Source organism: Hipposideros armiger, unplaced genomic scaffold (genome assembly GCF_001890085.2).
Source record: "Hipposideros armiger isolate ML-2016 unplaced genomic scaffold, ASM189008v1 scaffold_44, whole genome shotgun sequence".
Taxonomy (NCBI): Eukaryota; Metazoa; Chordata; class Mammalia; order Chiroptera; family Hipposideridae; genus Hipposideros; species Hipposideros armiger.
Window position 1 is genome coordinate 3,730,447 of NW_017731394.1, and position 11,852 is coordinate 3,742,298.

At 45.2% G+C, this 11,852-nt stretch overlaps 1 protein-coding gene across 3 annotated transcripts in view; it reads left to right on the top strand.

The window, feature by feature from the left end:
- The window catches only part of TRIM44 (tripartite motif containing 44), a 117,352-nt gene extending 109,189 nt beyond the window's left edge, over nucleotides 1-8,163 (top strand). For all 3 annotated transcript variants that reach the window (XM_019639533.1, XM_019639532.1, XM_019639535.1), the window contains one exon: nucleotides 3,668-8,163. Coding sequence is in view for 2 of the 3 variants with exons in the window: in XM_019639532.1 (XP_019495077.1) it covers nucleotides 3,668-3,695 (28 nt within the window). In the remaining variant the exon portion in view is untranslated. The remainder of the gene's footprint in view (nucleotides 1-3,667) is intronic.
- The last annotated feature ends 3,689 nt before the right edge of the window (nucleotides 8,164-11,852 follow it).

Genomic DNA, 11,852 nt, shown 5'->3' on the forward strand with positions numbered 1-11,852 from the left:
AAGAAGAAAGAATATATATGGAAGTTAAGGATCTGGATGCTTATGTTCTTAAAATTACCCATGCCCAGTACCCCCTGGAACAGTCATTGTTACCCCAATTTTAAACACTGCTTTTAGATATAATATCACTCACAAAATAGATCAGCCTGTGACTGAGACCTGCTAAGCTCGGCATCACACAATACGCGTCCTCACCAGAGTTTGGTAGGGGCCGACTTTCCTGCAGACCTGTCAAGTAGAAGGGCTAGAACCATAGAAATCGGCCTTCTTTCTACTTAGTACCTGTATTTCATTATGTCTGGAGTTGTCATAAAAAACTCTCCAAGCAGGTAAAGAAAGACACTGTTGCTCTCTAGATCTTTGAAGGGCATTTGGGGATAAGTACATACTTCACTCTGGAATGTAATGTTTTAGATGCCAAAGCTAGGAACATTGACAGGAAATTAGGAAGAGGCAGGGTGTTGATTCAGGAAGGAAGGGAAGCCAAAGAAGGGAGCCAGCATTTGTCATTTATATTGCATTTATATTGCATAAAATACATAGAACGTTTACAGTAACCCTGTTAATATAGATAGTATTACCATGAGGAAACAAGACTCAGAGAGGTTGCGTAACTCACTAAAGGTCCCACAGCTCACTAGTGGCAGAGCACGGATTCAAACCTAGTTTATTGAGTCTGGTGACTTCAAAGCGATTACATAAATACCTACTATAGAATGGGCTGGCTCTCTAACACCCTTAGTTCATTCTCAAAACAACAACAACAACAACAACAGCAAAACAGACATTGAAAAGAATTTCAGAAATCTCTGAGTACCACTCCCATTATAAGTCTACGTGTGGCTGGTAGATGTTTCATAGGGCAATAAGTGGCTGACGTGGGACCTGTGTTACTTCCCTTGGAGAAAGACTTTTATAGACAATGGAAGATAAAGTCTTATGAACGGACACAAAGTGAAGACGGAACATGCAGTTGATAGATCACACTCACTATATTGTTAACCCTCAAGGAGAGACCATACACAAGGTAAACAAAACTCTGTGCCAAATTTAGTTCAGATTCTTTTTCTTCATTGTGATAAACAGGTTATTCAGTAATTATGAAAATATACTGTATTTGAAGATGCTGTTCTGGAAAATAAACTTCCCTCCGTCCCTCCGTCCCTCTGTCCCTCCCTCTGTCTCCCTCCCTCCCGTTCTCTCTCCCTCCCTCTCTCCCACCCTCTCTCTCTCCCATCTCCTACCCCTCCCTCCCATGAGAACTGCTGTCTATCTTACTCATTGTTGTGCCTAACATCATGCCTAACACACAGTAGACCGTCAATAAATATTTAGCAAATGAAAGAATCAATCAATGATATGCCAGAATCCCAAGGTCTCATGCTTTTAAGATGAATTATATCTTTCAGGCCCAAGAAGAGATCTCTTTTAGGGTAATGAGAAAAGATTTTATCAGTCATGGCTTCTGACCTTTTCCTCATGCCAACTCTACAAGTCTTATAGTAAAAGAACCTGGCAACTCAAAAAGAACTTAATTTATTTATAATTTCATTAGACTCAGTGGGGGTGGGTTGTTGGCCTCTCTGTGACTATGATGAAAATTATGACCTCTCTCAGACAAAGGAACACACAGGCAAAATTTTGTATACAGTTTCAGTAGGTTCATGAACCCTTTCAACTACGCATCTCAAGTTAAGAATGCCTGAAAAGTGAACCATGGCTTAAGGGAAGGGCACAGTCGCCATGCTAGACCTCTCCGGTCTGAAGGAAAATTGACGAGCGAACAATAAGAGCTTGCTTTGGATATGATACCAAGGGGGAGAATGTGACGCCAGTTCCAACTGTGCCCTGATTGTGGTGAGAAGCGTTCATGAAAGACCCTTTGTTCCCTTTGGGACAGATGCCACCAAGTACTGCTCCTGAATGATGACCCACTGTCCAGCCCTTCCCAGCACTTTCCCTTCATCCCCTGATTGGACGATGGGCAGGAAAAGCGAACGGAAGTAGGGCAGGGTTTGCGTGGTGAAGGTTGCTGAGTTGGTGCTTTTGGCTCCTACAGTCCACGTACCTTAATGTCAGGCTCTGTTGTCTTGAAATATTTTCACCCAGAGCAGAGGGACTACAAGTTAGTTGCCTAGGATATTTTCCCCTTTAATGTCTTTCCCAATTGGAGGTAAAAGAGCACAGATTTTATATAGACATTGATAATCCCTTGTGAGATAAATATTTCTAGGTCATAGCTGGGAGCTGGTGTACCCCAAGCCTTCCCTCTCCCTTAGCTCCTGTCTCTACTGGAGGAAGGAGATTTTTTCCTCCTTTCCAAGTACCCTAGCTTAACCACTTCACACTTTATCCATCCAAAACTAATCCTGAAGTTTTAAGGGCACAGACCTTACTATGGAAGGAGAATATCACCTCTCTCACAGCTTCACTCTCTTCATATGGAAAACGGGGTAGTAGAAGTCCCCACATCGTAAGACTGCTGTGCGCAGTGCGAGGGTGGGTGAGGAGTGCTGAGCTCGGTGCCCCGGCGGCGCACAGTCAGCGCTTGACCAGGTTGGCGCTGGGTATAATTTTAGGGGGCGTGGCCTCTGGAAGTGGAGGAGGAGAAACGGAGCGGGTCTGCTGCTTTCGCCTTTCTTAGGGCGCTTGCTGCCGCCCCCTTTTATTTTCTGGCCCTGCCTTCTTGCCCCAGTCCCTGTATCAACAATGTTCTCTCCCAGGACCACGCCAGGGAGGCTGGAACCCTGAGCCGCTGAGCTCCTAGCCATCCTCTGGGACTCAAAGCTCATTTGTGGGCCCCTGGAGTATCCCTGACATCTAGGGTCCTCTGGCCAGGGCAGTCGTGACTGACGGTGCCTTTTGACTCCCTCCCTCACTCCCTCTCTCCTTTCCTCTCCCTCCCTCCCTTCCCGTTGCTTTTATTTCTCACTCCCTTTTTAAAAACAGCTATTTATCGAACACTTCTATGTGCCTAGCACAATACTAGTACTAGATAAACAGTCATTAATAAAATATACAGTATCGCCACTCATGCTGTAGTGAGGGGTAGGGGAGAGAGTGGATAGCCAACAGTTTATAAGATGTGCTGAGGGCTATGAAAGAAATAGATGGAGGCGGAGAATAATCAAGGGTTCCTACTTAGATAGAGTGCCTTCTCTGAAGAGGTGACATTGGAACCCAGTGACTGTCCCTGTGGCGTGAATTGAAACCTTGGCTTCTTTCCAAGTGAGTAGTGCCATTGGGAGTGCAGGACGATGGCTTCTTTTTGTTCTCTCCTAACAATAGATGGCACAAGGCTTAGGGGAAATCAGACTCCTTATTTTTTTGTCAAGCAAGTTAAAAAAAAATATTCTGACCCTCACCTAGTCCTTTATATAGCTATTCACTTATTGTATACCAGGCACTGTGCATTTTACATGTATTACCTTACTTAGTCCTCCAGTAACCCAAAAAAGTAGGTTTTATTATCATCGTTATCCCCTGTAGTGAAATAAATCAGGACTTAGAGAGTCTCGGTAACGGCCATGGCCACAGCGCCCAGCCGTGGTGGGGTCAGGACTGGAATCAGGATGTGTCCGCGACAGAGCCTGTGCTTCAGCCAGGAGACCAGGCTGCCTCCCCATCTTGTGACGTCTTAATCACCTGGTTCCCCTTTTCCTTGCAGTGGCGCCGGTGAAGAAGAGGACACTTGAAGGCTTGCCATCCCCAGTGGAACATCCTTCCTTCCCCTGTGTGTATGTGACGGCGTGTGTGTAACGGCTTCTGATGTCTGTGAAAGCTGCCCAGCAACATACGTCCTTCCACCGGATCCGTCCCCAGCTCCACAGCAGGCACCTGTTTCTCCCAGGGATGACCCTTTTATGCTCACTGACTGTGTGCTTCTCATTCTCAGTCCTGGTAGGTCAAGGAAGAGTGCCCCTTCGATCAGTCAGCCAGGAGCAATTAAGAAGGGTCCTTGCGGAATCCCTGAGTGGCTGCTTTGAACTTACTCAGGAAAGTCAGCCCCTGTACTATTGTACCCCCAAACAGTAGCTCCTCATTAGGAAGGATCTGGAATAACCTTGAAGGGCAGTCAGAATTGTTTCCCCTAAATGCTAATTTTTCATTCATACTGAAGCATGCAGTAACTGCTGGCAAAGTGGGGCCGCACCCAGTAGATAGTCTCTCACGTCCAGTTATGCATCTGTGAAAATGTGTTTCATGAAGGAAGGTGGATGGCTTGAAAACAGGGTTGGAGAAAGAGTTCAGATTTAGAAATATAGAGAGATATTTTTAGTACACGAGGTTATCCAGGACTTGAGATTCATAATTCAGTGCCGTGGAAATGAAAAAAATGATTGAAGAGGCAGAAAGGCAATGACCCTTAAAAGAGAGGACCAAAGACATCTGATTAAAAGTTGGAGTCAGAATTTCTGAACTCAAATTGCCTGAGTCTCCAAAAGAATCACTAAAAGATCTGATGGAACCTGAATTATCTGGGTGAATTCTGCAGGGTTTATGGATCTTCTGTCACGTGAAAGGCTGGAATGTATGTTACCAAATGGGAATTTTCAGTGTAGGTTAGCGCTCCCCTCTGTCCCCCAGCCCAGCCTAATCTGGCTTAAATGCAATGTGGGAGAATTCTTGTCACTGTGGTGTGCTGAAGCAAGCTCCAAGCCCCATCTGCTCCAGCTGGAACCCCTCTTCCCTTGGTGCTCCCCACCAACGAACCTTCACATCATCCCCCGCCCTGCTCTCTGCTCTGCAGTAACGTGAGCAAAGACGCCTTGTGGTTGGACTTCCGGCCTTTCCCCACCCCCGGGTCACGTTCCCTGACAACCAAGTAGTTCATGCTCAAATGGGCAGCGATGTCCTAGAGAATACGAAACTGCAAGCTAAATAGCCCGCGTCTTCTGAAGCATAGGCTTCACTTAACACATGGTTTGGCATCAAGGGATGACCTTATTTTTAGATAAGACAAACACAGTTCCATTATGAAATAGAATGTTCATGCACATAAACTTAGTGAAGATAAAATGGGAGGTTTCGCAGGTCATTGTGATTTGCAGGTGGGGTGTGTGCTCCCCCTCGACTGCCTTTATGGTCTTGCTGTTGGTTTCTGAGAAGTACAGTTGGAACCGTATCCGAGCAGCCTTGGCGTTGCTGCTGACTCAGGGCCTAGACTTCTAGTGGCTGTGGCAGAGCCAAAGGAGCCTGCACGGGGGGAAACCCCTCTGCCTGCCTGCCTGGCTGCCTGTGACCTGTGTACCGAGCACAGAGCTTTCGGGCCAGATGGGAGTGTGTGCAGAAGGAAGCACTTCCTTCCTGTAGAATCCTATTTATATCATTGTTCAGTGCTGTGCATGCTGTGAATTGACTATTCCTTTGATGCCACGAAGCTACCGAGCATACATACTTCTGGGGTAGGATTATCTGAGCTCACTAAATATGTCAGGACTTACAGATTTGAGAAGAGTTTGGGCTTTAAAAAAAAAAAAAGATACTTTTCTCTCAGACTGGTGGCCAACAAATGGCTAAGACAATTTCAGTGCTTTACCCATCTGCCCTCACAGGCTAGAGAACTTGGCACACCACTCATTACAACCCCCAGCCATATCCATCAGCACTACCCAAAGAAGGACCAATGACCACTCTTCAGAGAGTTTAAAAATCAGAAGAGTAAGGAGACTTTAGGATTTGGAAGCTTGTGTCACCTTTCCCAAATACTTAGTTTTTATTCTCTAAATAGTAGCTTTATCTTAGCAGTGAACAGATCATTGGCCTCTCCACACCTGGTCATATGTTAGTACTTTGGGAAACCCAAGCAGGTATGCAATGGGTATGAACGGAAATATAAAAATACCTGCCAGCCTGTCTCAGTAAATTATCCTATCTCTGTGATCCTCCAGGAAAGCGCTTTTGCTTTCAGTTAGAAAGGATTTCAGCTTTGCTTTATGGGCTCCTGCTGTCTTCAGCACCTGATAAAACTTTAACCAGTGAAGCATTAAGCCCCGTGCAGCAGCGTCTGCCCAGCCTCCTGAGTTCCTGCCGGCAGCATTTATCAATGTAAGAGCTGGGATGCTTCCTGCGGAGGCACCAGCCTCCCCCAGAGCCGGAGCGTGCTGCTCAGCCTTACGCCCCAGCAGGGTGAGCCTTCCCTCCTGCCAGGTCAGTAAAAGGCAGAGTGCTGAATCCTGCCCTGACTGGATGCAGGCTGCAGGCTTTGCCTCGACTCCCGAGGGCGGCGGCTACTGAATGTCTGCAGAACGAATTGGGTCCTAACACCAACCCCTGGCTGCCTTCCAGATACTGGGTGCCTGGAGGCTGAGAGGGCCTTTGTCCTTCTGATTTGATGGCATTCAAACCAGGGCAGTTCCAAGAAGTGCTTGGAGTCTCAGCTCCGACGGCCCGGAAGGGAAGCGGCCTGTGTTGGAACTAACTGTGAGCCAGGCCCTGTAGTAGGCCCCCATCGCAGATGATAAAACAGACCTGGCCTGGAAGGGCCTCCTGCCTTGAGTTACACAGCTAGCAAACCCTGGAGTCAGATTTTGAACCCAGCTCTCCTTAGCTTCGTGTCCCTGGTACATCTAAAGTACAGAGGGGGAAAAAAGGCTTCAGTTTCTGACCAGCCCACTTCATGAATTCTTTCCCAACGTTTTGTGGCTGTAGTTTGGGCTCAGAAATGGCATCAAGCAGCCTTCTTCATCCACTTTAGCGATGCGTTAAGTACACATTGCTAACATAAGCCTGGCCCCAGGAATTGGGGGAGACGTTCCTTTTTGGTGCCACCCCCCATAAGTAAAGCGTTTCTAGGCCGTCAAGAGTATAGAACTTCTCAGAAATGGTACAATTGAACGGTATCTGCTCTCTAACTATATTTGACACTGTCTTCTGCTGTACTGCTGGAGCACAGGAAATCTTCAGTAAACCTAGCCAGGCCTGTGCGCTGTGAGGATGTGGTAACTCAGAGTCCAGTGAATGTAGACTTTCCTGCTGATACCTGATACATGTATGTGTATGTATACACACACGTATGATATGCGTATATGTATGTGTGTAAAGACATGCACACATATGCTTTAAGAACTGCGGACCTTTCAAAGCAGCCTCCTCATTACCTTGTATACCCCCGCAAAGGTTTCTGTCAGCCCTGATTACAAGTGTCACCAGATAATTGGAGCTTAGGTGCTTACTTATACGATGCTAGCAAGAAGAGAAACTCCTTGGTAAATGTTGTCAGCTACTAAAGCATTGAGCCAAGGTGACATCCCTGAAGGAAACTGCACTCCAGCCCTCTCCACGTTGTCTAATGATAGGGGAAATTTGGAGATCCAGCCATTTTGGTGACCACAGAGCCTGACCGCTCGTCAGGCCCGAGGGCACAGCTGCAGAATTCACATCCCCCACCTAGAAAATACTCCCTACACTCACATAATGGCTGTTCAATACATGCTTTTCAAGAAGAAAATCAGTTGCAAAGTTGCCCGTGTGCCTAGCACGTCTGGAATTCTCTCTTTAAAAAACAAATCTCATTATGGATGGACTCAGCCCAGCCCTAAGAAAAAAAGGCGGCCCATAGAGGAAACTTGACTCTCACTCATTTTGCCTTTACCCAACAGTGTTCCTGAAGCCCCTACCCCAACCCATTCCACGTGCCATAAGGCCCAGGCGGGAATGCGTCCGGGGGCCTGCCAGGTAAAACAGTAACATTTGGGACTGAGATCACCCCGGAAACAGCAAAACAAGCCTCAGAGCAGGAAAATGAAAATAAATTAAGACAGTCGTGAGCATCCCGGTGCAAAAAAATGCCACAGAGCCCATTCTGGTCTCGATATGACCTTGAGGGGACAGTAGATTTATACTTAATGGGAGTTACATCTGAGTAGTCTTTCCACAGTGACAGGCCACACCACGTGGGTGGGGAGAACCAACCAGCCCACTGTCCTCTGCCTGCTCTCCTGTGCAGTCACATCCCCTCCTTCGTCATCGTCCCCCTTTCCCTTCACATTAAACAAGGGAACACTCAGTCTTTCAAGGGAACTGCGCATTTGAGTTAATGTTTCAGTATATCATTTTCATACTGTAAATTATTTTGTAAGAGAGATTTACCGCTATCCCAGGATGTTTGGACTCAGCGCCCCTGTGCATTTGGAAATCAATAAACTATTACTGGAAATACCATTTGTCTCTCAGCGTCGGGCACAAAGGACCCTGCTAGGTGTAAATATTCATGATGGTCTGCATTCTTAAGTGTGGTAATGCTGGAGAGGAGGGTACTTGTTATTGGATGTGGGAGTCTCATTTACTCCTGACGTCTCTGGGGTAGCTTAAGAGATCTCTGGGAAGTTGCAGAAGGACGGACTAAAAGTCATTATTATTTAGAGTTATGTTGATATGTTTTCTTCTCAGAGTAAAACAGTCTCTGCCTCGGTTAAATTTTCTGAGCAAAGTCGACTATAACCTAAAGAATACTTGGTCCTGAATGATGTTTTCAAATAATAAAGCTTTACAATTTGGATTAATCAGAGGGAAGGTCAAATTTTAATTTTTAACATATTTTCTAGAAAAAAATCTTCATAGAGCAAATTACAGATAGGCCAGCAAAAACTTCTTTGTAGGACCTGAGAGGTACACATTTGATGTAATTGATGAAGAGAGAGAATTAAGTTACAAATGAAGCAATTCTAGTCCAGTTTGTAATATAAGCACCAGAAGTTGCATTGAAACCAAGTCATATACTCAGAGGCAAACTATGAAAACCCAAGACAGTAGATAAGGTGTGGATTAGAAAGTCAAGTTCTGCCTAAAGGCATTAAAATGTATGTTTTTAAAAGCCATCCTAAAACCCCCAGCAGGTATGTCTGGAGGAACTGTGGTTTGTGAACCCTGCTCTAAGTTTACTTTTCACAAATTGGTCTCCATCAGACTCCTGTAATTAGCTGGGGACTGTCTGAACTTAGGAGAAATTATCCAAGATGGGGAGATGGCTCAGTTACTCCAGGTCACCCACTGAGCCACACCGATAAACCAGGATCGCAGACTCTCTGTCTCCTCTAGCAATCAATGGGCCCTACTTCCTGTCCTCAGCTGCTGAGGACACTTCTGCCTGGTGGGATGGGATAGCCAAGCACTGTGGCACTGGGAAGTCTCAGTGTTTGAATAAACCACAATGTGTTTGGAGGTTTTCTTCCCTACTTCCTGGTGCCAGGATCTCAACACCGCATCCCACTGCCCCAGCCCTTGGTCATTTTATCGCCTTCCCCTCTGAAAGCTACAACTCTATTTTGGGTCATTGATCTTTGCTTGGTCCAGCTCACAGATGGCCCCATTTCCGGCACACTCATAAAATGGTGACATTGCAGCTCGTCTGGACTATCTCCAGCCCTTAACAAGGCACCAGAGGTAGGTACGCCCAGCAGAAAGTCCGGCTGCCAGTTTTCATAAGAGAAGATGTCACGGAAAAGAAAAGAAAAACAAAAGCCTGCTGGAAGTTAATAACTGTAATAACTGGCTTGCTGAGTATCTGTCCTTGTTAAATATTAAAGTCTCCAGGTTAAAACTCATTCATTTTTGTTAATAAAAGTAGCTATCATTTAGTGAGCTCTTTCTCTGGACTAGGCACTGTCTTTGTTGCTTTTCATATTATTTAATTCTCACAGCACTATTATCCCCTATTTTATTGCTCAGGAATCAGAATTAGAGAGTTAAATATTATGCCCAAGTTCACACCTAATAAATGGGAAACTAGAATTTAAACCCAGGTCTAGCTGACCTCTCAAGCCCTGCCGTTAATCTGTCGTAGCTCCACTAATTCCACCTTTATTGGTGGATAACATCACCACCCCCACTCCCATACATGTGTCATATGGCCTTGGGGCAAAGGAACTTGCCCTTTTATAGGCTCTGTTCTGTACAGTATGCAAGTGCGATGTACAGTGAGGGGAGGAGGGCTAAGGATAGCAATGAAATCCTCCCCTTACCTGAAACTACACTTTTGGAAGGAGGGAACTATTAGACGTGCTTTATCTTCTTTATTCCAAGGCCATAAATAATGAAATCACCAGGACAGAGAAAAGTATGGTTTCGCTTGCCACCAACTTGGAATCTCAAAAGCCAGGCAGCTCTGACACTGAATCTGTAATTAAACATGTCGACGGCATCTTCAACAGCTTGACACTGGGCCAGCTTTTGTACTATTGGGAAAGGACGGCCAAAGGAGCTTGTCTACTTTTTAGTTCATTTGTTGATTTTAGACATCATGGCCACGATACAACGCTTACCTTACAAAACGGGCCCACGGCGTCACACCATTTTCGGGGTTCAGTCCTTTCCCTTCAGCTTGACCATCAGCTTCACATAGCCCTGTTGCCCAAACACGAAGCCCAAACAAGTGGTCTGACAATGAGTAATTGAGACAACCAGAAACATCTGGAACCTCTGCAGGACCCATTCAACAATGACTTGAGAACTAGGAACCAAGCAACAAGGCTGCTGACCAGCTGAAATAAATATTATGAAACAAAACCTGAGAGAAAGGTCCTATAGCTACCCATAAAGCATCCACTTAGAACCTACTTACCCCTACCTCACACATAATTCTGAATGTTTGCTGTCTGGTTTCCAAGCCTACAGCAGATTAAATTTAAGGGTGAGAAGCAGGCTTCTAGGGGAAACAGGTCAAAAAGGAAAAAGAGCTGGCAGGAAGAGAGAAGACAAAAAATGTTAAGTAGCCTGAAGAGCTCCAAAAGTAGTGTTTTAGGGGGACATTTAGTGCCAAAACAGCTCTCTACGCATCTCAGTCCCTAAAAGCCTCATTGTGTCATACGACAGTATAACTATATTCCAAATGATGACCCTGAGTTCCACACCTAAAGAAACTGTATTCAGAAGGCAAGAATTTGTAAAACAAACAAAAAACAACAGAACAAACACATTTTAGGGGTTAGAAGGAATAAACCTTTGACTACCCAGAACATTTAGCTAAACAAAAGAAAACATCCCCCTACCTGAGGTTTTATTGTTCCATGAGCCTCTTGTGTTTAGTTTTTTTTCATAGCTTTATAAGTGACTTTCATGCTACATAATGGCATGAACAGTGGAAGTGCCAAGTTTCCGATGTGATGAATAAAACTAATAACCAACCTACAGGTCAAATTTTGTTACAGCAAGTACTGCCACTCTAAAAATCACTTAAGCATCCCTGTTATGTCTAAGCCCCTGTCAATTGCCCATTTACTTCAAGCAATCGTCATTACAACAAAATTGGAGCATAATAGAAAGAAACTGGACCCTCACCACAAGTTGGGTGTAACACAATTTAACTCGTAATAAGAGTCTCACTTGTAGTTCTCCAGTTCTTTGCAAGAAGAATAAACTTGATGTAGACATAATACCAGCCTGGGAAGCTTGGTGTTTAGTAGTTGTTGCTAGGAGAAGAAAGAATTCAGAAGCAAAGGGCACATGGAGCTGTGTGGCAAACCCTCACTAGGGAATTCGGCCTCCGGGGCCACTTTTGACCTTAATCCACGCTGGAGCCAACAACCACAGAGTCGCTTGCTTCTAATAGTGATGTAATGCATATATTAAGCCCTGGAATGAAGACATGATTCATTTCCCATGGGTCATTGAGCACTTTGTGGCAACCTGGCCCTGAGCTGATGACCCTACGATAAAGAAAGCCAGAAGCACGTGACTGGAGCTATCCTTTCTCCCTTATGCTCTGCTTCCAATACGGCATGATTGTAAAAGCACATGCTATGTTCTTTATATATATTTAGAAATGCCCTAAGTCAATCAATTGCATTCCATTTGGTATACAGGCAGGGATTCTTCCATGCTCTCCATCTTTTGCTGATGATAATAATGAGTTG